The following is a 25,740-nucleotide window of genomic DNA, read 5'->3' as shown; positions in this document are numbered from 1 at the left end:
AGCTTTTTGGCGTGATTTGGGGAAATTTTGGGGCTGTTTCCAGGCTGCTTTCAGGCCAGGTTTTAGGGGTATTTCTAGTTTTCTTTCAGGCTGGTTCTGGGGTGGATTTTAGGGTGTTTTTTAGGTAGTTTGTGGTATTATCTGAGGCTGTTTTCCGGCTCTTTTCAGGCTGTTTTTGGGTATTATGCAGCACTCTTTTCAGGCTGATTATAGGGTAGTTCTGGGGTATTATTTGCGCTTTTTTCAGGCTGTTTTCAGGCTGGTTTGGGGGTGTTACCCACCACTGTTTCCGGGCTCTTTTCAGGCTGTTTTTGGGGTATTATCCAGGGCTAGTTTGGGGTATTACCCGGGACTATTTTCAGGTTGTTTTTACGGTATTACTCAGGACTATTCTCGGGCTGGTTTTGGGGCTGTTTTTTTACCCAGGACTGTTTCCGGGCTCCTTTCAGGCTATTTTTGGGGTATTATCCAGAGCTAGTTTGGGGTATTACCCAGGACTGTTTTCAGGCTGTTTCAGGCCGGGTTTTGGCGCATTCTGGGTTCTGTTTCCAGGCCGGTTCCAAACTCAACTCTCAGCCGTCTTTCCCCGTCCCCCGCTGTCCCTTCTGTCCCCTCACGATCCCGCTGTCCTCTCATAATCCCCGCTGTCCTCTCCCGGTTCCCTCTGTCTCCTCACGGTCCCTTCTGTCTCCTCTGTCCCTTCACGGTCCCCTCTATCCCGCCCCGGTTCCGCTGTCCCCTCACGGTTCCCTCTCTCCCCTCACGATCCCCTCTGTCCCCTCACGGTTCCTCCCCGGTCTCTCTGTCCCCTCACGATCCCGCTGTCCCCTCACGATCCCCTCTGTCCCCTCACGGTTCCTCCCCGGTCTCTCTGTCCCCTCCCGGTCCCGCTGTCCCCTCACGATCCCCTCTGTCCCCTCACGGTTCCTCCCCGGTCTCTCTGTCCCCTCCCGGTCCCGCTGTCCCCTCACGATCCCCTCTGTCCCCTCACGGTTCCTCCCCGGTCTCTCTGTCCCCTCACGATCCCGCTGTCCCCTCACGATCCCCTCTGTCTCCTCTCTCCCCTCACGATCCCTTCTCCCCCCTCACGGCTCCCCCTCGGTCTCGCTGTCCCCTCATGGTCTCCTCACTGTCCCCCTCCGGCCCCACTGTTCCCCTCACGATCCCCTCTCTCCCCTCATGGTCCCCCCTGTCCCCTCTCGGTCCCGCTGTCCCTTCCCGGTCCCGCTGTTCCCTCACGGTCTCCTCTATCCCCTTCCGGTCCCTTTCTCCCCTCATGGCCCCCTCTCTCCCCTCACCATCCCCTCACGATCCCCTCTGTCGCCTCACGGTCCCGCTGTCGCCTCATGGTCCCTTCCGACCCCTCACGATCCTCGCTGTCCCCTCACGATCTTCTCTGCCCCTTCATGGTCCCCTCTATCCCCTCACGGTTCCCCCTCTCCCATCACGGTTGCCCCCCCGGTCCCCTCTCTCCCGCCCCCCCGGTCCCCTCTCTCCCGCCCCCCCGTTCCCTCTCCCCGCTCCCGGTCCCCGCTCTCCCCTCACCGTGTCTCCATGGGTCCTTAGGCTCCACAGCCCCGGACACGATGTCCTCGTCCGAGGGGAACGTGACCCGCTTGGCCCCGGGCCTCCCCCGCCCGTCCCCCGGGGAGGCCTCGGCGGCCGCCGGGGCCGCGTCCCCCGCCGCGGCCTCGGCCTCGTCCATGGCGGAGCTTTCGGTGCCTCAGGGCATCGCCCGGAGCCTCGGGGGCCGCCCCGCAGCGAGGGAGGCCCCGGCACCGGGAACGGCACCGGGAGCGGCACCGGGAGCGGCACCGAGCGGAGCCGGAGCCGCCGCCGCAACGGCCCCGCCGCGCCACGGCCGCAACGGCCGCACTTTCGCCACGGCCGCACGGGGAGCGATCGGGAAAAATCCGTGAGGGGCGCGGGTGGAAGGGAACGGGGCAAAGGAGGAGGGGAGCGGGAGAAGGGACGCGGGACGGGAGGAGGAGGAGGCGCCGCGCGGGGCACGGCGGCCGTGGCGAATCTGCGGCGGCGAATCTGCGGCGGGGTTCGGGGCGGCAGATTCGGCACGGCCGGGGAAATCGGGGGAGAATCGGGGAAAGTCTGGGAACAGGGAGAGGGGGAAGAGGGAAAAGGGAAAGGGGAGGGGAAGGAAGCGGGGGGAGAGCGGTGAGGGGGCTCCGGGGACAGCGGGGTCGTGGAGATCGTGAGGGTGCGGGTGGCGAATCGGCGGAGCGGCGGCCAGAGCCGGGCCGGGAGCGGCGCGGGGACGGGACCGGGATTGGACCGGGACGGGATCGGGACCGAGACCGGGATTGGACCGGGACGGGATCGGGACCGAGACCGGGATTGGAATCAGGATCCGGACCGGGAACCGCATTGGGACAGAGAAATCCACTCGGGACTGGGACCAGGAACCCCACACGGGACCGGGAATCCCACACGGATACGAGATCGGGACCGGGATTGGGACAGAGAAACTCGCTCGGCATTGGGATCGGGACCGGCACCAGGACAGAGAAACCCATACGGGACCGGGATTGGGACAGAGAAACCCATACGGGATCGGGAATCCCACACGGGTACGAGACCAGGATCGGGACCGGGATTGGGACAGAAAAACCCACACGGGATTGGGATCGGGACCGGGACAGAGAAACCCACTCGGGATTGAGACCGGGACCGGGATTGGGACAGAAAAACCCACACGGGATTGGGATCGGGACCGGGATTGGGACAAAAAAAACCCACTCGGGATTGGGACCGGGACCGGGACAGAGAAACCCACTCGGGATTGGGATCGGGACAGAGTAACCCACTCGGGATTGAGACCGAGACCGTGACTGGATCGGGACTGGGACAGATAAACCCACTCGGGACCGGGAATCCCACACGGGTACGGGACCGGGACTGGGACAGAGAAACCCACATGTAATTGGGACCGGGACTGGGACTGGGACAGAGAAATCCAGTCGGAACTGGGAATTCCACTCTGGACCGGGAATGGGAAAGGAACCGGGAATTCCACACGGGAACTGGGATCAGAAATCCCACACGGGACCGGGACTGGGAATTCCACTCAGGACCGGGAATGCGACCGGGATCCCCTTTCCCCTTTTTTCTGCGTTTCTCCCCTTTTCCCGATCTCCCTCCATCCCCTTCATTCTCCCCTTTTCCAGCCGCTCCATGACCGATCCCATCCCGGTTCCCGTGGGGATCCTGCGCCTCCCGCGGGGCCCCGACAGCTCCGGCAGCCGCGGCTTCTCCGACCATTCCCGGGATCCGCAGAATTCCCGGGATCCGCAGAATTCCCGGGACTCCGGGGCGCTGCAGAGCGCCCGCGCCGCGCTGCGGGAGCGGTTCCTGCGTTTGCTGAGCTCGGCCCGGGGCCGCCCGGCGCGGTTCTCGCTCTGGAACGGGATCCTGCTGCACGCCGACTTCGGGGCTGCCGATGTGCAAACCGGGGCTTTCCAGGTGCCTTCCCTGGTTCCTGATTTTTCTCCCTTTTTCCTGATTTTTCCTCCCTTTTTCCTGATTTTCCTCCCTTTTTCCTGATTTTTCCCTCCTTTTTCCTGATTTTCCTCCCTTTTTCCTGATTTTCCCTCCCTTTTTCCTGATTTTCCCTCCCTTTTTCCTGATTTTCCTCCCCTTTTCCTGATTTTCCTCCCTTTTTCCTGATTTTTCCTCCCTTTTTCCTGATTTTTTCCCTCCCTTTTTCCTGATTTTCCTCCCTTTTTCCTGATTTTCCTCCCTTTTTCCTGATTTTTCCTCCCTTTTTCCTGATTTTCCCTCCCTTTTTCCTGTTTTCCCTCCCTTTTTCCTAATTTTCCTCCCCTTTTCCTGATTTTCCTCCCTTTTTTCCTGATTTTCCCTCCCTTTTTCCTGATTTTTTCCCTCCCTTTTTCCTGCCTTTTCCAGCTTTTCTCCCCCTTTTCCCAGCCTTTCCCCCCTCTTTTCCCCCCATTTTTTCTGCCTTTTTTCCTGTCTTTCCTCCTTTTTGCTAGCTTATTTTCTGGGTTCCTCCACTTCTATTTGTCATTCTTTTCCCTTTTTTCGGCTTTTTTCCCCGTATTTTCCCACTTTTTTTTCTTTCCTTTTCCCACTCTTTTCCCATTTTTCCCCCTGGAACGGGATCCTGCTGGACACTGAGTTCGGGGCTGCCGATGTGCAAACTGGGGCTTTCCAGGTGCCTTCCCTGCTTCCTCATTTTCCTCCCTTTTTCCTGATTTTTCCCTCCTTTTTCCTGCCTTTTCCAGCTTTTTTTTCCCATTTTCTCAGCCTTTTCCCCTTTTTTTTCTCCTTTTCCCCCATTTTTTCTGCGTTTTTTCCTGTCTTTCCACCCTTTTTTCAGCTCATTTTCAGGGGGTTCCCCCTTTTTTTTTTTGCTTTTTTTTTTTGCCTTTTTTTTCCTTTTCACCATATTTTCCCACTTCTTTCTTTACTTTTCCCACTCTTTTCCCATTTTTCCCCCTGGAACGGGATCCTGCTGCACACTGAGTTCGGGGCTGATGTGCAAACCGGGGCTTTCCAGGTGCCTTCCCTGTTTCCTGAATTTCCTCCCTTTTTCCTGATTTTCCTCCCTTTTTCCTGATTTTTCCCTCCTTTTTCCTGCCTTTTCCAGCTTTTTTTTCCCCATTTTCTCAGCCTTTTCCCCCTTTTTTTTCTCCTTTTCCCCCATTTTTTCTGCGTTTTTTCCTGTCTTTCCACCCTTTTGTCAGCTCATTTTAAGGGGGTTCCCCCATTTTTTTTCCTTTTCTTTTCTTTTTCACCATGTTTTCCCACTTTTTTTCTTTACTTTTCCCACTCTTTTCCCATTTTTCCCCCATGGAACTTGATCCTGCTGCACGCCGACTTCGGGGCTGCCGATGTGCAAACCGGGGCTTTCCAGGTGCCTTCCCTGGTTCCTGATTTTCCTCCCTTTTTCCTGATTTTTCCTCCCTTTTTCCTGATTTTCCCTCCTTTTTCCTGCCTTTTCCAGCTTTTTTTCCCCCATTTTCTCAGCCTTTTCCCCCTTTTTTTTCTCCTTTTCCCCCCATTTTTTCTGCGTTTTTTCCTGTCTTTCCACCCTTTTTTCAGCTCATTTTCAGGGGGTTCCCCCATTTTTTTTCCTTTTTTTTTTTCTTTTTCACCATATTTTCCCACTTCTTTCTTTCCTTTTCCCACTCTTTTCCCATTTTCCCCCCTGGAATGGGATCCTGCTGCACACTGAGTTCGGGGCTGATGTGCAAACCGGGGCTTTCCAGGTGCCTTCCCTGTTTCCTGATTTTTCTCCCTTTTTCCTGATTTTCCTCCCTTTTTCCTGATTTTTCCTCCCTTTCTCCTGATTTTTCCCTCCCTTTTTCCTGCCTTTTCCAGCTTTTCTCCCCCTTTTCCCAGCCTTTCCCCCCTCTTTTCCCCCCATTTTTTCTGCCTTTTTTCCTGTCTTTCCTCCTTTTTGCTAGCTTATTTTCTGGGTTCCTCCACTTCTATTTGTCATTCTTTTCCCTTTTTTCGGCTTTTTTCCCCGTATTTTCCCACTTTTTTTTCTTTCCTTTTCCCACTCTTTTCCCATTTTCCCCCCTGGAATGGGATCCTGCTGGACACTGAGTTTGGGGCTGCTGATGTGCAAACCGGGGCTTTCCAGGTGCCTTCCCTGGTTCCTGATTTTCCTCCCTTTTTCCTGATTTTCCTCCCTTTTTCCTGATTTTTCCCTCCTTTTTCCTGCCTTTTCCAGCTTTTTTTTTTCCCATTTTCTCAGCCTTTTCCCCCTTTTTTTTCTCTCCTTTTCCCCCCATTTTTTCTGCGTTTTTTCCTGTCTTTCCACCCTTTTTTCAGCTCATTTTCAGGGGGTTCCCACATTTTTTTTCCTTTTTTTTTTTTTTTTCTTTTTCACCATATTTTCCCATTTTTTTTCTTTACTTTTCCCACTCTTTTCCCATTTTTCCCCCATGGAACTTGATCCTGCTGCACACTGAGTTTGGGGCTGCTGATGTGCAAACCGGGGCTTTCCAGATGCCTTCCCTGGTTCCTGATTTTTCCTCCCTGTTTCCTGATTTTCCCCCTTTTTCCTGATTTTTCCTCCCTGTTTCCTGATTTTCCTCCCTTTTTCCTGATTTTCCTCCCTTTTTCCTGATTTTTCCCTCCTTTTTCCTGCCTTTTCCAGCTTTTTTTCCCATTTTCCCAGCCTTTCCCCCTTTTATTCCCACTTTTTTTTTTCTGGATTTTCCCCCATTTTTTCTGCCTTTTTTCCTGTATTTCCTCCTTTTTTCCAGCTCATTTTCAGGGGCTTCCCCCCATTTTTTTTTTTTTCTTTTTTTTTTTTCTTTTTTTCTTTTTCACCATATTTTCCCACTTTCTTCTTTACTTTTCCCACTCTTCTCCCATTTTTCCCTCTGGAACAGGATCCTGATGAAGTGCAATCCAGGCCTTTCCAGGTGCTTTCCCTTTTTCTTGCTTTTTTCTGCTTTTCCCCACTTTTTTGTTAACTTTTTTCCCTGGATTGTTCCCCTTTTTTTCCTGCCTTTTACCCCCCCTTTTTTTTATTTATTTTTTTTTTAACCTGTTTTTCCCCATTTTTTCTGGCTTTTTCCATCTCTCCCTTCCTTTTGGTTTTTTGGGGTTTTTTTTCCAACTTTTTTTTCTGACTTTCTCCCTTTTTAATAACTTCTTCCTGTTTCTTTTCCCTGTTTTTTTTTGGGTCTTTTTTTTGTTTGTTTGTTTGTTTGTTTGCTTGTTTGCTTGGTTCTTTTTTTTGTTTGTTTGTTTGTTTTATTTTGTTTTTGGTTTTTTTTCTGGATTTCTCCTTTTTTTTTTTTTCCTGGCTTTTATTCTGGCTTTTCCCCACTTTCCCCGTTTTTTTTAAATTTTTTTCCCACTTTCCCCCCATTTCTCTGGATTTTTTCCCCACTTTTTTTCCTACTTTCCCCCCCATTTTTTCCCTGTTTTTTCTGGATTTTCCCCACTTTTTCCTCACTTTTCCCTGTTTTTTTTTCCAGGTGGATTCTCTGCAAACCCCACTGGGGATCCAGGGCTCAGCTCTCCTTCGTTCTGGGGACGTCCTGGAATTTTCCTTCCCTCTGGAATGAACTCCTGGAATTTTCCTTCCCTCTGGAATTCTGCAATGAGCCCTGAGGGAATAAATCGACTTTTCCTGCTTTTTTCACCCCCTTGTTTTGGGTTTTTATGGATTTTTTCATTTCCCCCATTTTTTCTGCCCGTTTCCCTCTTTTTTTTTTTTGCTTTCCTTCCTTTTTTTCCTGTCTTTTTCTTACCTTTTCATGACTTTTCCCCATTTTTCTGCCTTTATTCCCATTTCTCCATTTTGTTCTTTTTTTTTTCTCCTTTTCCCCCTTGACTTTTCTCTCCTTCTTTTCAGTTTTTTTAGTTTTTTATCCCCATTTCTCCCCTGCTATTCTCTGGATTTTCCTTTTTTTTCCTTTTTCCCCTGATATTTTCCCCCCTTCTCCAACCTTCTTTTTCCCATATTTTCTACTTTTCTCTGACCTTTTCCCAATTTTCCACCCTTTTCCCTGCATTTTTCCCAACTTTACCCTCCCTTTTTTCTGGAATTTTCCCTTCTCTGGCTTTCCCCCTTTTTTCTTGATTTTCCTTTTTTTTTCCCTGGCTTTTCCCACTTTTCTCCCCATTTTTTGTGGCTTTCTTTTCCTTTTTTGTGACTTTTTTTTTTTGTTTCTCCCCCGTTTTTTCTGTTTGTTTTTTTTTTTTTTTTTTTTTTTTTCCCATTTTCCTGACATTTCCCCCTCTTTTTTGAAATTTTTTTCCCATTTTTTCCTGGTTTTTCCCCCTTTCCCCAGCTTTTCCCCCTTTTCCCATCAGGAGTGACAATTCCAGGGGTTGGGATTTGGGATTTTTCCATGGATTTATTGGGGGTCCCGTGGGTCAGTGCCGGTAATGGGGGCTCCGGGAGTGGGACCGGGAGTGCCTGTGGAAAAATGGGAAAGATTTGGGATTTTCTGGGAACAGGAAAAATGGGAATGAGGAGAGTTGGGATTTCCTGGGAACAGGAAAAATGGGAATGAGGAGATTTGGGACTTTCTGGGAAAAGGAAAAATGGGAAAGATTTAGGATTTTCTGGGAACAGGAAAAATGGGAATGAGGAGATTTGGGATTTTCTGGGAACAGGAAAAATGGGAAGGAGGAGAATTGGGATTTCCTGGGAACAGGAAAAATGGGAAAGGGGAGATTTGGGATTTCCTGGGAACAGGAAAAATGGGAAGGAGGAGATTTGGGATTTTCTGGGAACAGGAAAAATGCGAAGGAGGAGATTTGGGATTTTCTGGGAAAAGGAAAAATGGGAATGAGGAGAATTGGAATCACTGGGAACAGGAAAAATGGGAATGATGAGAGTTGGGATTTCCTGGGAAAAGGAAAAATGGGAATGAGGAGATTTGGGATCACTGGGAACAGGAAAAATGGGAAGGAGGAGATTTGGGATTTTCTGGGAACAGGGAAAATGGGAATGAGGAGATTGGGATTTCTTGGGAACAGGAAAATGGGAATGGGGAGATTTGGGATTTCCTGGGAACATGAAAAATGGGAATGGGGAGATTTGGGATTTCCTGGGAACAGGAAAAATGGGAAGGAGGAGATCTGGCATTTTCTGGGAACAGGAAAAATGGGAATGAGGAGAATTGGGATCACTGGGAACAGGAAAAATGGAAATGGGGAAATTTGAGATTTTCTGGGAACAGGAAAAATGGGAATGAAGAGATTTGGGATTTTCTGGGAAAACGGGAATGGGGAGATTTGGGATTTTCTGGGAACAGGAAAAATGGGAATGGGGAGATTTGGGATTTTCTGGGAACAGGGAAAATGGGAATGGGGAGATTTGGGATTTCCTGGGAACAGGAAAAATGGGAAGGAGGAGATTTGGGATTTTCTGGGAAAAGGAAAAATGGGAAGGAGGAGAATTGGGATCACTGGGAAAAGGAAAAATGGGAATGGGGAGATTTGGGATTTTCTGGGAAAAGAAAAAATGGGAATGGGGAGATTTGAGATTTTCTGGGAACAGGAAAAATGGGAATGGGGGAGGAGATTTGGGATCACTGGGAACATGAAAAATGGGAATGAGGAGATTTGGGATCACAGGGAGCAGGAAAAATGGGAATGAGGAGATTTGGGATTTCCTGGGAAAAGGAAAAATGGGAAAGAGGAGATTTGGGATTTCCTGGGAAAAGGAAAAATGGGAATGAGGAGATTTGGGATTTCCTGGGAACAGGAAAAATGGGAATGATGAGAGTTGGGATTTTCTGGGAACAGGAAAAATGGGAATGAGGAGATTTGGGATTTTCTGGGAACAGGGAAAACGGGAATGAGGAGATTTGGGATTTTCTGGGAACAGGAAAAATGGGAATGAGGAGAGTTGGGATTTCCTGGGAACAGGAAAAATGGGAATGAGGAGATTTGGGATTTCCTGGGAACAGAAAAAATGGGAATGGGGAGATTTGGGATTTTCTGGGAACAGGAAAAATGGGAATGAGGAGATCTGGGATTTTCTGGGAACAGGAAAAATGGGAATGAGGAGAATTGGGATCACTGGGAACAGGAAAAATGGGAATGGGGAGATTTGGGATTTTCTGGGAACAGGAAAAATGGGAATGAGGAGATTTGGGATTTTCTGGGAACAGGAAAAATGAGAAGGAGGAGATTTGGGATTTTCTGGGAACAGGGAAAATGGGAATGAGGAGATTTGGGATTTCCTGGGAACAGGAAAAATGGGAATGGGGAGATTTGGGATCACTGGGAACAGGAAAAATGGGAATGAGGAGATTTGGGATCACTGGGAACATGAAAAATGGGAATGAGGAGAGTTGGGATTTTCTGGGAACAGGAAAAATGGGAATGAGGAGAATTGGGATCACTGGGAACAGGAAAAATGGGAATTATGAGAGTTGGGATTTCCTGGGAACAGGAAAAATGGGAATGAGGAGAATTGGAATCACTGGGAACAGGAAAAATGGGAATTATGAGAGTTGGGATTTCCTGGGAACAGGAAAAATGGGAATGAGGAGATTTGGGATTTCCTGGGAACAGAAAAAATGGGAATGGGGAGATTTGGGATTTTCTGGGAACAGGAAAAATGGGAATGAGGAGATCTGGGATTTTCTGGGAACAGGAAAAATGGGAATGAGGAGAATTGGGATCACTGGGAACAGGAAAAATGGGAATGGGGAGATTTGGGATTTTCTGGGAACAGGGAAAATGGGAATGGGGAGATTTGGGATTTCCTGAGAACAGGAAAAATGGGAATGGGGAGATTTGGGATCACTGGGAACAGGGAAAATGGGAATGGGGAGATTGGGATTTTCTGGGAACAGGAAAAATGGGAATGAGGAGAGTTGGGATTTCCTGGGAACAGGAAAAATGGGAAGGAGGAGATTTGGGATTTTCTGGGAACAGGAAAAATGGGATTGAGGAGATTTGGGATTTCCTGGGAACAGGAAAAATGGGAAGGAGGAGATTTGGGATTTTCTGGGAACAGGGAAAATGGGAATGGGGAGATTTGGGATTTTCTGGGAAAAGAAAAAATGGGAATGGGGAGATTTGAGATTTTCTGGGAACAGGAAAAATGGGAATGGGGGAGGAGATTTGGGATCACTGGGAACATGAAAAATGGGAATGAGGAGATTTGGGATCACAGGGAGCAGGAAAAATGGGAATGAGGAGATTTGGGATTTCCTGGGAAAAGGAAAAATGGGAAAGAGGAGATTTGGGATTTCCTGGGAAAAGGAAAAATGGGAATGAGGAGATTTGGGATTTCCTGGGAACAGGAAAAATGGGAATGAGGAGATTTGGGATTTCCTGGGAACAGGAAAAATGGGAATGATGAGAGTTGGGATTTTCTGGGAACAGGAAAAATGGGAATGAGGAGATTTGGGATTTCCTGGGAACAGGAAAAATGGGAATGAGGAGATTTGGGATTTTCTGGGAACAGGGAAAACGGGAATGAGGAGATTTGGGATTTCCTGGGAACAGGAAAAATGGGAATGAGGAGAGTTGGGATTTCCTGGGAACAGGAAAAATGGGAATGAGGAGATTTGGGATTTCCTGGGAACAGAAAAAATGGGAATGGGGAGATTTGGGATTTTCTGGGAACAGGAAAAATGGGAATGAGGAGATCTGGGATTTTCTGGGAACAGGAAAAATGGGAATGAGGAGAATTGGGATCACTGGGAACAGGAAAAATGGGAATGGGGAGATTTGGGATTTTCTGGGAACAGGGAAAATGGGAATGGGGAGATTTGGGATTTCCTGAGAACAGGAAAAATGGGAATGGGGAGATTTGGGATCACTGGGAACAGGGAAAATGGGAATGGGGAGATTGGGATTTTCTGGGAACAGGAAAAATGGGAATGGGGAGAGTTGGGATCACAGGGAGCAGGAAAAATGGGAATGGGGAGATATGGGATTTCCTGGGAACAGGAAAAATGGGAATGGAGAGATTTGGGATTTTCTGGGAACAGGAAAAATGGGAAGGAGGAGATTTGGGATTTCCTGGGAACAGGGAAAATGGGAATGGGGAGATTTGGGATTTTCTGGGAAAAGGAAAAATGGGAATGGCGGAGGAGATTTGGGATCACTGGGAACATGAAAAATGGGAATGATGAGAGTTGGGATTTCCTGGGAAAAGGAAAAATGGGAATGGGGAGATTTGGGATTTTCTGGGAACAGGAAAAATGGGAAGGAGGAGATTTGGGATTTTCTGGGAACAGGAAAAATGGGAATGAGGAGATTTGGGATCACTGGGAACAGGGAAAATGGGAATGGGGAGATTTGGGATTTCCTGGGAACAGAAAAAATGGGAATGAGGAGATTTGGGATCACAGGGAGCAGGGAAAATGGGAATGGGGAGAGTTGGGATCCACCAGGAGCAGGAAAAACAGGAATGAGGAGATTTGGGATCCACCAGGAGCAGGAAAAATGGGAATGGGGGGAGGAAATTTGGGATCACTGTGAATAGGGAAAGGGGAATGAGGAAATTTGGGATCTCCCTGGAGCTGGGAAAATGGGAATGGGGAGATTTGGGATCACTGGGAGCAGAATTTGGAAAAAATTTGGGATCCCCTGGATCTGGGAAAATGGGAATGGGGAGATTTGGGATCACTGGGAACAGGGTTTGGAAGAAATTTGGGATCCCTTGGATGTGGGAAAATGGGAATGGGGAGATTTGGGATCACTGGGAGCAGAATTTGGAAAAAATTTGGGATCCCCTGGATCTGGGAAAATGGGAATGGGGAGATTTGGGATCACTGGGAACAGGGTTTGGAAGAAATTTGGGATCCCTTGGATCTGGGAATGGGGATTGGAGGAAATCTGGGATCCCTGGGGTCAGAGATGGAGGAAATTTGGGATCCCTGGGAACAGGAGTGGAGGAAATTTGGGATCCCTGGGGTCAGGAGTGGAGGAAATTTGGGATCCCTGGGAACAGGAGTGGAGGAAATTTGGGATCCCTGGGAACAGGAGTGGAGGAAATTTGGGATCCTTGGGATCTGGGAATGGGGCTGGGTCACATCTGGGATCCCTGGGATCTCCAGGAATTCTGGGAATTCTGGAAATCCTGGGAATTGTGGCTGTACCTCCGTGAGGAGCTGTACTCCCGACCTGCAGGGCAAGCACAAAAATCAATTCCCAAAATCCCATTTTTTCCCATTTTTTCCCAGCACTTTTACACCCCAAAATCCCACAGCTTTGCCTCCCCCAAAATCCATTTTTTCCCCAATTTTTTCCCCATTTTGTCCCCACTTTCTTTTCCCTTTCTCCCCCATTTTTTCCCATTTTCCCAGCCCGAAATCCCACAGCTTTGCTTTGCCTCCCCAAAAATCTCTTTTTGTCCCCATTTTTTCCCCATTTTTGGGGTATTTTTGGGATATTTTTGAGGTAATTTTGGGGGAGTTTTGGGATATTTTTGGGGAGCTTTTGGGATATTTTTGGGATACTTTGGGGTGTTTTTGGGATATTGCTGGGATATTTTTGGGGTGATTTTTGGATACTTTTGGGATATTTTTGGGGTGTTTTTGGGATATTTTTGGGGTATTTTTGGGATATTTTTGGAGTGTTTTTTGGCTCTCACCATGCCTTGGGGAGGGACTCCTGCTCTGCCTGCTGTACTGACGCTGATTTTGGGATATTTTGGGGATATTTTTGGATATTTTTGGGGATATTGTGGGATATTTTTGGGAATACTTTCTGGGATATTTTTGGGGTGTTTTTGGGGTGTTTTTGGGGTGTTTTTGGGATATTTTGGGGTTATTTTTGGGATATTTTGGGGATATTGTTGGGATATTTTTGGGATGATTTTTGGGATATTTTTGGGGTGTTTTTGGGGTGTTTTTGGATATTTTGGGAATATTTTTGGGGTGATTTTTGGGATATTTTGGGTTATTTTTGGGAAGTTTTTGGGATATTTTTGGGTATTTTTGGAGTGTTTTTTGGCTCTCACCATGCCTTGGGGAGGGACTCCTGCTCTGCCTGCTGTACTGACGCTGATTTTGGGGATATTTTTGGGGATATTTTTGGGATATTTTTGGGATATTTTGGGATATTTTTGGGATATTTTGGGATATTTTTGGGGTGTTTTTGGGATATTTTTGGGATATTTTGGGGTGTTTTTGGAGTGTTTTTTGGCTCTCACCATGCCTTGGGGAGGGACTCCTGCTCTGCCTGCTGTACTGACACTGATTTTGGGAATATTTTTGGGGATATTTTGGGGATATTTTGGGAATATTCTTGGGATATTTTGAGGATATTTTTGGGGCTGTTTTTGGGATATTTTTGGGTATTTTTGGAGTGTTTTTTGGCTCTCACCATGCCTTGGGGAGGGACTCCTGCTCTGCCTGCTGTACTGACGCTGATTTTGGGGATATTTTTGGGATATTTTGGGGATATTGTTGGGATATTTTGGGGTAGTTTTTGGGATATTTTGGGGTATTTTGGGTGTTTTTGGGATACTTTTGGGTATTTTTGGAGTGTTTTTTGGCTCTCACCATGCCTTGGGGAGGGACTCCTGCTCTGCCTGCTGTACTGACGCTCCCACTCCTCCCGCTCCTTCTCCCGCCGCTCTCGCTCCCTGCAACAAAAAAAAAAAAAAAGGGAAAAAAATTAAAATAAATGGGAAAAATAAAAAAAAAAACGGGTTCAGGGATGGGAAATAACTGGGAAACAAATGGGTAAAAAAAAAAAGGATCAGAGATGCAAAATAACTGGGAAATAAAATGAAAAAAAGGGATCAGGGATAGAAAATAAATGGGAAATAAAATGGGAAAAAATGGGATCAGAGATGGGAAATAACTGGGAAATAAAACAGGAAAAAATGGGATCAAGGATGGGAAATAACTGGGAAATAAAACAGGAAAAAATGGGATCAAGGATGGGAAATAACCAGGGAAAAAATGGGAAAATGAAATAGGATCAGAGAAGGGAAATAACTGGGGAATATAATGGGAAAAAATGGGATCAGGAATGGGAAATAACTGGGAAATAAATGGGAAAAAAATTGGCATCAGGGATGGGAAATGGGAAAAAATTTGGATCAGGGATGAGAAATAACTGGGAAATAAAATGGGAAAAAATTGGGATCAGGGATGGGAAATAACTGGGAAATAAATGGGAAAAACAGGGATCAGGGACAAGGAAATAACTGGGAAATAAACAGGATCAGGGATGGGGAAGTAACTGGGAAAAAAAAAAAACAGGAAAACTGGGATCAGGGATGGGAAATAATCAGGAAATAAAATGGGAAAAACAGGATTAGAAATGGGAAATAACCAGGAAATAAAATGGGAAAAAAAAGGGATCAAGGATGGGAAATAAGTGGGAAATACAACAGGAAAAAATGGGATCAGGGGCAAGGAAATAACTGGGAAATAAAACAGGAAAATGGGATCAGGGATGGGGAATAATAATGAAATAGAATGGGAAAAATGGGATCAGGGATGGGAAATAACTGGGAAATAAAATGGGAAAAGATTGGGATCAGGGATGGGAAATAAAATGGGAAATAAAATGGGAAAAAAATTGGGATCAGGGATGGGAAATAAAATGGGAAAAAAATGGGATCAGGAATGGGAAATAACTGGGAAATAAATGGAAAAAAATGGGATCAGGGATGGGAAATAACTGGGAAATAAATGGGAAAAAAATTGGCATCAGGGATGGGAAATGGAAAAAAATTTGGATCAGGGATGAGAAATAACTGGGAAATAAATGGGAAAAACAGGGATCAGGGACAAGGAAATAACTGGGAAATAAATGGGAAAAACAGGGATCAGGGACAAGGAAATAACTGGGAAATAAACAGGATCAGGGATGGGGAAGTAACTGGGAAAAAAAAAAACAACAGGAAAATTGGGATCAGGGATGGGAAATAATCAGGAAATAAAATGGGAAAAACGGGATCAGGGATGGGAAATAACCAGGAAATAAAATGGGAAAAAACAGGGATCAGGGACAAGGAAATAACTGGGAAATAAAATGGGAAAAAAATTGGGATCAGGGATGGGAAATAACTGGGAAATAAATGGGAAAAATTGGGATCAGGGATGGGAAATAACTGGGAAATAAATGGGAAAAAAATTGGCATCAGGGATGGGAAATAAATGGGAAATAAAATAGGAAAAGATTGGGATCAGGGATGGGAAATAAAATGGGGAAAAATTGGGATCAGGGATGGGAAATAACTGGGAAATAAATGGGGAAAAAAATTGGGATCAGGGATGGGAAATAAAATGGGAAAAAATTGGGATCAGGGATGGGAAATAAAATGGGAAAAGATTGGGATCAGGGATGGGAAATAACTGGGAAATAAAATGGGAAAAGATTGGGATCAGGGATGGGAAATAAAATGGGAAAAGATTGGGATCAGGGATGGGAAATAAATGGGAAATAAAATGGGAAAAAATTGGGATCAGGGATGGGAAATAAAATGGGAAAAAATTGGGATCAGGGATGGGAAATAACTGGGAAATAAATGGGAAAAAAATTGGGATCAGGGATGGGAAATAAAATGGGAAAAAATTGGGATCAGGGATGGGAAATAACTGGGAAATAAATGGGAAAAAAATTTGGATCAGGGATGGGAAATAAATGGGAAATAAAATGGGAAAAAATTGGGATCAGGGATGGGAAATAAAATGGGAAAAAATTGGGATCAGGGATGGGAAATAACTGGGAAATAAAATGGGAAAAGATTGGGATCAGGGATGGGAAATAAAATGGGAAAAAACTGGGATCAGGGATGGGAAATAACTGGGAAATAAAATGGGAAAAAATTGGGATCAGGGATGGGAAATAAAATGGGAAAAAATTGGGATCAGGGATGGGAAATAAAATAGGAAAAGATTGGGATCAGGGATGGGAAATAACTAGGAAATAAATGGGAAAAAAATTGGGATCAGGGATGGGAAATAACTGGGAAATAAAATGGGAAAAGATTGGGATCAGGGATGGGAAATAAAATGGGAAAAAACTGGGATCAGGGATGGGAAATAACTGGGAAATAAAATGGGAAAAGATTGGGATCAGGGATGGGAAATAAAATGGGAAAAAATTGGGATCAGGGATGGGAAATAACTGGGAAATAAAATGGGAAAAGATTGGGATCAGGGATGGGAAATAAATGGAAAATAAAACAGGATCAGGGACTGGAAAATGGGAAAAACAGGATCAGGGATTGGAAACAGGAAAAATGGGATCAGGGACTTGAGAAATGGGCAAAAATGGGATTGGGGGTGGGCAGAGGGGAAGTGGGGCTCAGGAGGGGTTTGGGAATTACTTCATGCGGATTTTCCGGGCCATGGCGCGCAGCTCGTCCTCCCGCTCCTGAGAAAGGAGAAATCCCCTCAGGCAGATCCCAGAATTCCAGAAATTCAATCCCCCTCTTATCCATTTATTATCCCATTCTTAGCTTCTTTTCCTCCCCATTTTATCCCAATTAAATCCCATTTTTATGCCCCTTTTCTCCTATTTTATCCCGTTTTTATCCCAATTAAATCCTGTTTTTCTTCCATTTTTCTCTCGTTTTTCTCCCATTTTTATCCCAATTAAATCCCATTTCCCCCCAATTTTTCTCCCATTTCCCTCCCATTTTTATCCCATTTCCTCCCTGTTTTTCTCCCCAATTTCCCCCATTTTTCTCCTGTTTTTCTCCTATTTTCCCCCATTTTTATCCCATTTTTCTCCCCTTTTCCCCACATTTTCTCCCCATTTTTATCCCATTTTCCCCCCATTTCCATCCAATTTTTCTCTTATTTACATCCCATTTTTCCCCTATCTCCCCCCAATTTTTCTATTTTCATCCCATTTTCCCCTCATTTTTCTTCCCAGTTTTTCTCCCACTTTCCCCCATTTTTATCCCATTTCCCCCTGTTTTTATCCCATTTTTATCCCCTCTTTATCCCATTTTTTATCCCATTTTTATCCCATTTTCCCCCCCATTTTTATCCCATTCTTTCCTGTTTTTTTCCCATTTTTTTCCCGTTTTTATCCCATTTTCTCCCTATTTTTATCCCTTTTTTCCCCCATCTCCCCCCTATTTTTCTCCTATTTTTCTCCCATTTTTATCCCATTTCTCCCCGTTTTTATCCCATTTTTCTCCCATAATTATCCCATTTCCCCCCCCATTTTTATCCCCTCTTTATCTCATTTTTTATCTCATTTTTATCCCATTTTTCCCATTTTATCCCATTTTTCCCCACCTGTCTCTCATGCTCCTGCTGCAGCATCTTCTCCTGCGCCGCCTTCTTGTCGGCCTTGACTGGGAACGGACGGAAATTCGGGATTTGGGAATTTGGGGGAATTCCAGGGATTTGGGGGAATTTGGGATTGAGGAATTCCAGGGATTTGGGGGAATTCCAGGGATTTGAGGGAATTGAGGGATTCTGGGATTTGGGGGAATTTGGGATTGGGGAATTTTGAATTGAGGAATTCTGGGGATTTGGGGGAATTTGGGATTGGGGAATTCCAGAGATTGGGGGAATTCCAGGGATTTAGGGGAATTTGGGATTGGGGAATTTGGGATTGAGGGATTTTGGGATTTGGGGGAATTTTGAATTGAGGAATTCTGGGGATTTGGGGGAATTTGGGATTGGGGAATTTGGGATTGGGGGATTCCAGGGATTTGGGGGAATTCGGGGGAATTTGGGATTGAGGGATTCTGGGATTTGGGGGAATTTTGAATTGAGGAATTCTGGGGATTTGGGGGAATTTGGGATTGGGGAATTTGGGATTGAGGGAATTCGGGATTGAGGGAATTTGGGATTGAGGGAATTTGGGATTGGGGGAATTCAGGATTGAGGGAATTTGGGATTGGGGGAATTTAGGATTGAGGGATTCTGGGATTTGGGGGAATTTTGAATTGAGGAATTCTGGGGATTTGGGGGAATTTGGGATTGAGGGAATTAGGGATTGGGGGGAATTTAGTATTGAGGAATTCTGGGGGATTTGGGGGAATTTGGGATTGAGGATTTCTGAAGATTTGGGAATTTGGGATTGGGGCAATTTGGGATTGGAGGATTCTGAGGATTGGGGGGAATTTTGGGATTTGGGAATTTGGGATTGGAGGATTCTGAGGATTGGGGGGAATTTTGGGATTTGGGAATTTGGGATTTGGGGAATTTGGGATTTGGGAAATTCTGGGGATTTGGGGGATTCTGGATTGGGGGAATTCAGGATTGGGGAATTCCAGGGATTTGGGGGAATTTGGGACTGAGGAAATTATGGGATTTGGGGGAATTTGGGATTGGGGAATTCCGGGGATTTGGGGGAATTTGGGATTGGGGGAATTCGGGGGATTCTGGGATTTGAGAATTCAGGATTGGGGGAATTTGGGACTGGGGGAAAATTGGGATTGTGAAATTCTGGGATTTGGGAGAATTTGGGATGGGGGAATTTGGGGGAATTCAGGATTGGCAATTCCGGGGAAATCTGGGGGATCCCAGAGGGATTTGGGGGAATTCCAAGGGATTTTGAGAAATCCTAGAGGAATTTTGGGTGGACTTGGAGGGATTTGGGGTGAGATTTTGGGGATCCCAAAGGAATTTTCTGGGGGGGATTCTGGGAGATCCAAAGGAGATCTGGGGAGAATTTTTGGGGAGAATTTTTGGGGGGATTTTGAGGAAATTCTGGGAGATTTTGTAGGAATTTTGCAGAATTTCGGGTGGATTTTGGGGGAATCCTGGGAGATTCTGCTGATCCCAGCTGGATTTTGGGGTGGGTTCTGAGGAATTCCGGGTGGAATTTTTGGGAATTTGGGGGAATTTTTGGGGGGGAGTTTGGGGAATTTTGAGGGAATTCTGGGAGATTTTTGTGGGAATTGTGCAGAATTTTGGGAATCCCAGATGGATTTTGGGGGAATCCTGATCCCAGCTGGGTTTTGGGGCGGGTTCTGGAGGAATTCCAGGTGGAATTTTTGGGAATTTTGGGGAATTTTTGGGAATGCTCACACTGCCTGTTGAGAGCCTTCTGCATGCGGAGCCGGAGCTTCTCCTGGGGGGTCAGTTTGGGCTGCAGAAATTTGGGAATTTGGGTCAGGAGAAGGGGGAGGGATCAGGAATGGGACCCCCAGGAACCCCCTGAGCCCGATCCCACCGAGCCCGAGTCCATCCCGGGATTTGGGGAAATTCGGGAAGGGGAGCTGGGGGAGGGGAACCTGGGAAATCCAGGAAAATCTGGGAAAATCCAAAAAAATCTGGGAAAATCCAGAAAAATCTGGGGAAATCCAGGAAAATCTGGGGAAAGCAGAAGAATCTGGGGAAATCCAGGAAAATCTGTGGAAACCAGGAAAATCTGGGGAAAGCAGAAAAATCTGGGAAAACCAGGAAAATTTGGGGAAACCCAGAAAAATCTGGGGAAATCCAGGAAAATCTGGGGAAAGCAGAAAAAATCTGGGAAAACCCAGGAAAATCTGAGGAAAGCAGAAAAATCTGGGAAATCCAGGAAAATCTGGGGAAAGCAGGAAAATCTGGGGAAACCAGGAAAATCTGGGAAATCCAGGAAAATCTGGGAAAATCCAGGAAAATCTGGGAAAATCCAGAAAAATCTGGGGAAAGCAGAAAAATCTGGGAAAACCAGGAAAATCTGGGGAAACCAGGAAAATCTGGGGAAAGCAGAAAAATCTGGGAAAACCAGGAAAATCTGGGAAATCCAGGAAAATCTGGGGAAAGCAGAAAAATCTGGGGAAATCCAGAAAAATCTGAGGAAAGCAGAAAAATCTGGGAAAACCAGAAAAATCTAGGAAAAGCAGAAAAATCTGGGGAAATCCAGGAAAATTTAAAAAATCTGGGGAAATCTGGGGAAATCTGGGGAAATCTGGGAAAAATCTAAAAATATCCGGGAAAATCTGTGACAATCTGGGAAAATTCTGGGAAATATAGGAAAATCCAGAAAATCTGAGGGTAATCTGGGAAAAATCTGGGAAAATCTGGGGGAAATATAGGAAAAATCTAAAAAAATCTGGGGAAAACCTAGGAAAATTTGGGGAAATCCAGAAAATCTGGGAGAAATCTGAGGAAATATGGAAAAAATCTGGGAGAATTGGGGAGAATCTGGGAAAAGGGGCCCCTCAGAGCTGATTTTTCCCCCAAATCCCCCCCAAATCTCCCCAAATCCCAGGAAATTCCCCCCTCCCCACATTCCCAAGGGGATCTTTGGGATTCCCTGGATCCCTGTGGGATTCCCTGGATCCGTGATCCCAAAGCTCAGCAGCAATTCCGTTAAAAACAAGGGGAAGTTCCAATTCTTACTGACTTTGGCAGCTCCGGAATCTTTACCAGCGGCAGCGTCGGCCCTGGGGGGAGAAAATTGGGGGGAAAACTGAGAAAACTGGGAAAAATGGGAAAATTGAGAAAAAAAAAAAAATTGGGAAAATTGGGGAAAAAATATGGGGGAAATTTGGAGAAAATCGGGGGAAAATTGGAGGGAAAATGAAGAAAATCGGGAGGAAAATTGGGGTGGGAATTGAGAAAATTGGGAAAAAATTGGGGGAGAAATTGGGAAAATTGGGGAAATTTGAGGGGGGAATTGAGAAAACTGGGGGGAAATTTAGGATTTAGGGGATATTTTGGGTGATCCAAGAGGGGATATTTTAGGGGATGTAGGGGGTATTTTGGGTGATCTCAGAAGGATTTAGGGAATATTTTGTGTGATCCCAGAAGGATTTTAGGGGATATTTTGGGGATGGATCCCAGAAGGATTTTGGGATCCCAGAAGGATTTAGGAGATATTTCTGGGGATGTAGGGGATATTTTGGATGATCTCAGAGGGATTTAGGGGATATTTTGGGTGATCCAAGAGGGGATATTTCAGGGGATTTAGGGAATATTTTGGGTGATCCCAGAAGGATTTAGGGGATATTCTGGGTGATCCCAGAGGGAATATTTCAGGGGATATTTCAGGGGATTTAGGGGATGTTTTGGGTGATCCCAGAGAGGATATTTTAGGGGATTTAGGGAATATTTTGGGTGATCCCAGAGGGAATATTTCAGGGGATTCAGGGGATATTTCAGGGTATTCAAGGGATATTTCAGGGGATTTAGGGGATATTTTGGATGCTCTCAGAAGGATTTAGGGGATATTTTGGGTGATCCCAGAGGGAATATTTCAGGGGATTCAGGGGATATTTCAGGGAATTTAGGGGATGTTTTGGGTGATCCCAGAGAGGATATTTTAGGGGATTTAGGGAATATTTTGGGTGATCCCAGAGGGAATATTTCAGGGGATATTTTGGATGATCCCAGAAGGATTTAGGGGATATTTTGGGTGATCCCAGAAGGATTTAGGGGATATTTTGGGTGATCCCAGAGGGAATATTTCAGGGGATTTAGAGGATATTTTGGGTAATCCCAGAGAGGATATTTCAGGGATTCAGGGAATATTTTAGAGGATCCCAGACGGGTTATTCAGGGTATTCAGGGGATATTTCAGGGGATTTAGGGGATGTTTTGGGTGATCTCAGAGAGGATATTTTAGGGGGTTCAGGGCATATTTTGGGTGATCCCAGCAGGATTCAGGGGATATTTCAGGGTATTCAGGGGATATTTCAGGGGATTTAGGGGATATTTCAGGGGATTTAGGGAATATTTTGGGTGATCCCAGGAGGATTCAGGGAATATTTCAGGGTATTCAGGGAATATTTCAGGGGATTTAGGGGATATTTTGGGTGATCCCAGAAGGATTTAGGGGATATTTTGGGGGATCCCAGAGGGATTCAAGGGATATTTCAGGGGATATTTGGTGTTTCCCCACTCACTTTTTCAGCTTCTCTCCGAGGGCGGGCGAGGCCGGGGCGCGGGGCGGGGCCTTGTCCCGGGGTCCCGGCGGGGTTTGGGACGGGGACCGGGATCGGGACCGGGATCGGGACCGGGATCGGGACCGGGATCGGGAATCGCTGCGGGAGTCGCTGCGGCTGCTCCGGCTCTGGCTGCTCCAGCGGCGCCACGAGCGCAGCGAGCGCCGCGAGCGGCTCCTGCGGGGGAAACCGGCGCAAACTGGTGTGAACTGGGACCAAACCGGCCCAACTGGTGTGAACCAGCCCAAACTGGTGTGAACTGGGACCAAACCGGCCCAAACTGGTGTGAACCGGGACCAAGCTGGCCCAAACTGGTGTGAACTGGGACCAAACCGGCCCAAACTGGTATGAATCAGTCCCGAATCAGTCCCAAACCAGTCCCAAACCAGTGTGAGCTGGCCCCAAACCAGTCCCAAACCAGTGTGAACCATTCCCAAAGCGGCATAAACCAGTCCCAAAGCGGTATAAACCAGTCCCGAACCGTTCCCAAACCAGTATAAACCATTCCCAAACCAGTCCCAAACTGTTCCCAAACTGGTATAAACCATTCCCAAACCATTCCCGAACCAGTCTGAACCAGCCCCAAACCGGTATAAACCGTTCCCGAACCGGTATAAACCGATCCCAAACCAGTCTGAACCAGTCCCAAACCGGTATAAACCGTTCCCAAACCAGTCTGAACCATTCCCAAACCGTTCCCAAACCAGTCTGAACCGTTCCCAAACCGGTATAAACCGTTCCCAAACCAGTCCGAACCATTCCCAAACCGTTCCCAAACCGGAATAAACCGTTCCCAAACCATTCCCAAACCGTTCCCAAACCGGAATAAACCGTTCCCAAACCGTTCCCGAACCATTCCCAAACCGGCATAAACCATTCCCAAACCGTTCCCAAACCGGTATAAACCGTTCCCAAACCGTTCCCAAACCGTTCCCAAACCGGAATAAACCGTTCCCAAACCGTTCCCGAACCGTTCCCAAACCGGTATAAACCATTCCCAAACCGTTCCCAAACCGGTATAAACCGTTCCCAAACCGTTCCCAAACCGGAATAAACCGTTCCCAAACCGTTCCCGAACCGTTCCCAAACCGGTATAAACCGTTCCCAAACCGTTCCCGAACCGTTCCCAAACCGGTATAAACCGTTCCCAAACCGTTCCCGAACCATTCCCAAACCGGTATAAACCGCTCCCGAGCCGTTCCCCGGCGGCGCCGAGCCTCACCGCGAGCGGCGGCGCCGGCGGTGGCCGCGCTCCGGGGAGCGGGAGCGGCGCCGGCTGTCCCGGGAGCCGCCGCGGGAATAGCGCCGGGAGCGGGACCGGGAGCGGGAGCGGGACCGGGAGCGGCGGCGGCCGCGGAAAATGCCCCGGGAGCGGCGGAAACCGCGGGAGCCGCGGGAATGGCGGGAGCCGGAGCTGCAGGAGGAGGAGGAGGAGGAGCGCGAGGAGGAGGAGGAGGAGGAGGAGGAGGAAGAGCGGCGCCTGGAAGAGAGAAAATGGGGAGAAATGGGGTTAATGGGGGGGAACATGGGGGGAAACATGGGGGGAAATGGGGGAAAAAGAGGAAAAAATGGGGGGAAAAATGGGCAAAAAATGGGGGAAAATGGGGAGAAAAATGGGGAAAAAATGGCAAAAATATGGGGGAAAAATTGGCGAAAAATTTCTGGAAAATGGGGAGAAACATGGGGGAAAAACGGGGGAAAAATGGGGAAAAAATGGGGGGGAATTGGGTGGAAAATGGGGAGAAAGTGGGGAACAAAATGAGGAAAAAAATGGGGGGAAAATGGGGGGAAAATTGGGGAAAATGGGGAAAAATGGGGTTAATGGGGGAGAATGGGAAGAAACGTGGGGGGAAATGGGGAGAAACATGGGGGAAAAGGAGGAAAAAATGGGAAAAAAATGGGGGAAAAAAATGGGGGAAAAAAAATGGGGGAAAAATGGGGGAAAATGAGGGGAAAATGGGGAGAAAATAAGGAAAAAATGGGGGGAAAATGGGGAGAAAATGGGGAACAAAATGGGAAAAAAAGGGGGGGAAAAATGGGGGAAAAATGGGGAAAATGGGGAAAAATGGGGTTAATGGGGGGAATGGGGGGAAACACGGGAGGAAATGGGGGGAAGGAAAATGGGGGAAAAAGAGGAAAAAATGGGCAAAAAAATTGGGAGAAAAATTGGCAAAAAAATGGTGGAAAATGGGGAAAAATGGGGGGAAAAATGGGGGAAAAATGGGGAAAAAATAGGCGAAAAAATGGGCAAAAAATGGGGGGAAAATGGGAAACCGAGAAGAAAAAGAGGACAGGAAGCAGAAAAAGGGGAAAAAACTGGGAAAACCAAGAAATAAATGGGAAAAACAAAGAAAAAACGAGACAGAAAGGAGGAAAAAAGGAGATGGGAAGAAGAAAAATTGAGAAAACAAGGAAAAAAGGGGACAGGAAGGGGAAAAAAAGTAAAACGCTGAGAGGAAGGGGAAGTCAGGGGAAAAAATGGGGGAAAATCCAGGAAAACCAATGAAAAATGGGAAAAAACAAGGATAAAAACAGGACACAAAAGGGAAAACCAGGGGGGAAATGGTGAAACCAAAACAAAAAAACAAAGCAACAAGAAAGGGAATACTAGGGAAAAAATGGGGGGAAAATCCAGGAAAACCAAGAGAAACAAGAAGAATCAAGGAAAAAAAAAAGAGTTTTGGAAAAAAAAGAAAAAACAGGAAAAAAAGGGGAAAAACAAGAATAAAGAAGAAATCAGGAAAGGGAAAACAGGGGGAAAAAAATTGAAAAAATGGGAATAACAAGTAAAAACGGGAAAATCAATAAAAACAATAGGCAGAAAGGGTAAAAACCAGGTGAAAAATGGAAAAATGGGGAAAACAAAGAAAAAAGGGAAGAGGAAGAGGAAAACTAGAAAAAAGGGGGGGGAAAATCCAGGAAAACCAAGAAAAAAATGGGAAAAACAAGAACAAAAAGAGGACATGAAGGGGGAAAACCAGGAGAAAAATGGGGAAAACAAGAAAGAAAAAAAAGGGAACAAGAACTGGAAAACTAGGGGGAAAAAGGGGGGAGAAATCCAGGAAAACCAAGGAAAAATGGGAAAAAAAGGGGGAAAGAAAAGAGAAAAATGACCAAACCAAGGAAAGATGAGAAAAACAAGGAGAAAACCAGGATAGAAAAGAGAAAACCCAGGAAAAGATGGGGAAACAAGGGAACAGGAAGGGGAAAACCAGGGAAAAAAGGGGGGAAAAGCAAAAAAAAAACAAGAAAAAAAATAGGGACAGTGAAAACCAGGGGAAAAAATGGGAATAACAAGGCAAAATGGGAAAATCAAGAATAAAAAGAGGGTCAAAAGGGGAAAAAGGGGTCCAAGAGGCAGAGGCACGGACCAGGAGGAGGCTCTGTGGGCGGGCGCCGAGGCTCCGGGCTAGGGAAAACCAAGGGAAAAAATGGGAATAACAAGGCAAAATGGGAAA

At 46.6% G+C, this 25,740-nt stretch overlaps 3 protein-coding genes across 4 annotated transcripts in view; 1 reads left to right on the top strand and 2 right to left on the bottom strand.

Moving 5' to 3' along the window:
- Positions 1-1,976, bottom strand: part of PPP1R37 (protein phosphatase 1 regulatory subunit 37) — a 42,483-nt gene extending 40,507 nt beyond the window's left edge. The window contains exon 1 of the mRNA XM_056510080.1: positions 1,546-1,976. Coding sequence (XP_056366055.1) covers positions 1,546-1,705 — 160 coding nt within the window. The 5' untranslated portion in view covers positions 1,706-1,976. The remainder of the gene's footprint in view (positions 1-1,545) is intronic.
- Positions 1,977-2,052: 76 nt separating this feature from the next.
- GEMIN7 (gem nuclear organelle associated protein 7) lies at positions 2,053-7,144 on the top strand. 2 transcript variants are annotated; one of them, XM_056510345.1, is made up of 4 exons: positions 2,199-2,510; positions 2,542-2,585; positions 3,183-3,477; positions 6,978-7,144. In XM_056510345.1, the coding sequence occupies exons 3-4, from the start codon at positions 3,190-3,192 to the stop codon at positions 7,065-7,067; spliced, it is 378 nt and encodes a 125-aa protein (XP_056366320.1). In that variant the 5' UTR covers positions 2,199-2,510; positions 2,542-2,585; positions 3,183-3,189; the 3' UTR covers positions 7,068-7,144. The 2 variants fall into 2 exon arrangements, with proteins under 2 accessions (XP_056366319.1, XP_056366320.1); XM_056510344.1 differs by having other exon boundaries at positions 2,053-2,585.
- A 692-nt stretch (positions 7,145-7,836) lies between these two features.
- CLASRP (CLK4 associating serine/arginine rich protein) overlaps positions 7,837-25,740 on the bottom strand; it is a 35,241-nt gene continuing 17,337 nt past the window's right edge. The window contains exons 14-22 of the mRNA XM_056510135.1: positions 23,505-23,762; positions 22,244-22,459; positions 20,743-20,782; positions 19,440-19,500; positions 17,694-17,752; positions 16,772-16,818; positions 13,986-14,068; positions 12,579-12,603; positions 7,837-7,924 (exon numbers count right to left, since the gene is read on the bottom strand). Coding sequence (XP_056366110.1) covers positions 7,882-7,924; positions 12,579-12,603; positions 13,986-14,068; positions 16,772-16,818; positions 17,694-17,752; positions 19,440-19,500; positions 20,743-20,782; positions 22,244-22,459; positions 23,505-23,762 — 832 coding nt within the window. The 3' untranslated portion in view covers positions 7,837-7,881. The remainder of the gene's footprint in view (positions 7,925-12,578; positions 12,604-13,985; positions 14,069-16,771; positions 16,819-17,693; positions 17,753-19,439; positions 19,501-20,742; positions 20,783-22,243; positions 22,460-23,504; positions 23,763-25,740) is intronic.

This window comes from Oenanthe melanoleuca, chromosome 25 (assembly GCF_029582105.1).
Source record: "Oenanthe melanoleuca isolate GR-GAL-2019-014 chromosome 25, OMel1.0, whole genome shotgun sequence".
Classification (NCBI taxonomy): Eukaryota; Metazoa; Chordata; class Aves; order Passeriformes; family Muscicapidae; genus Oenanthe; species Oenanthe melanoleuca.
Note: the sequence above shows the minus strand (reverse complement) of the source record. Positions and strands in the feature narration are given on the sequence as shown.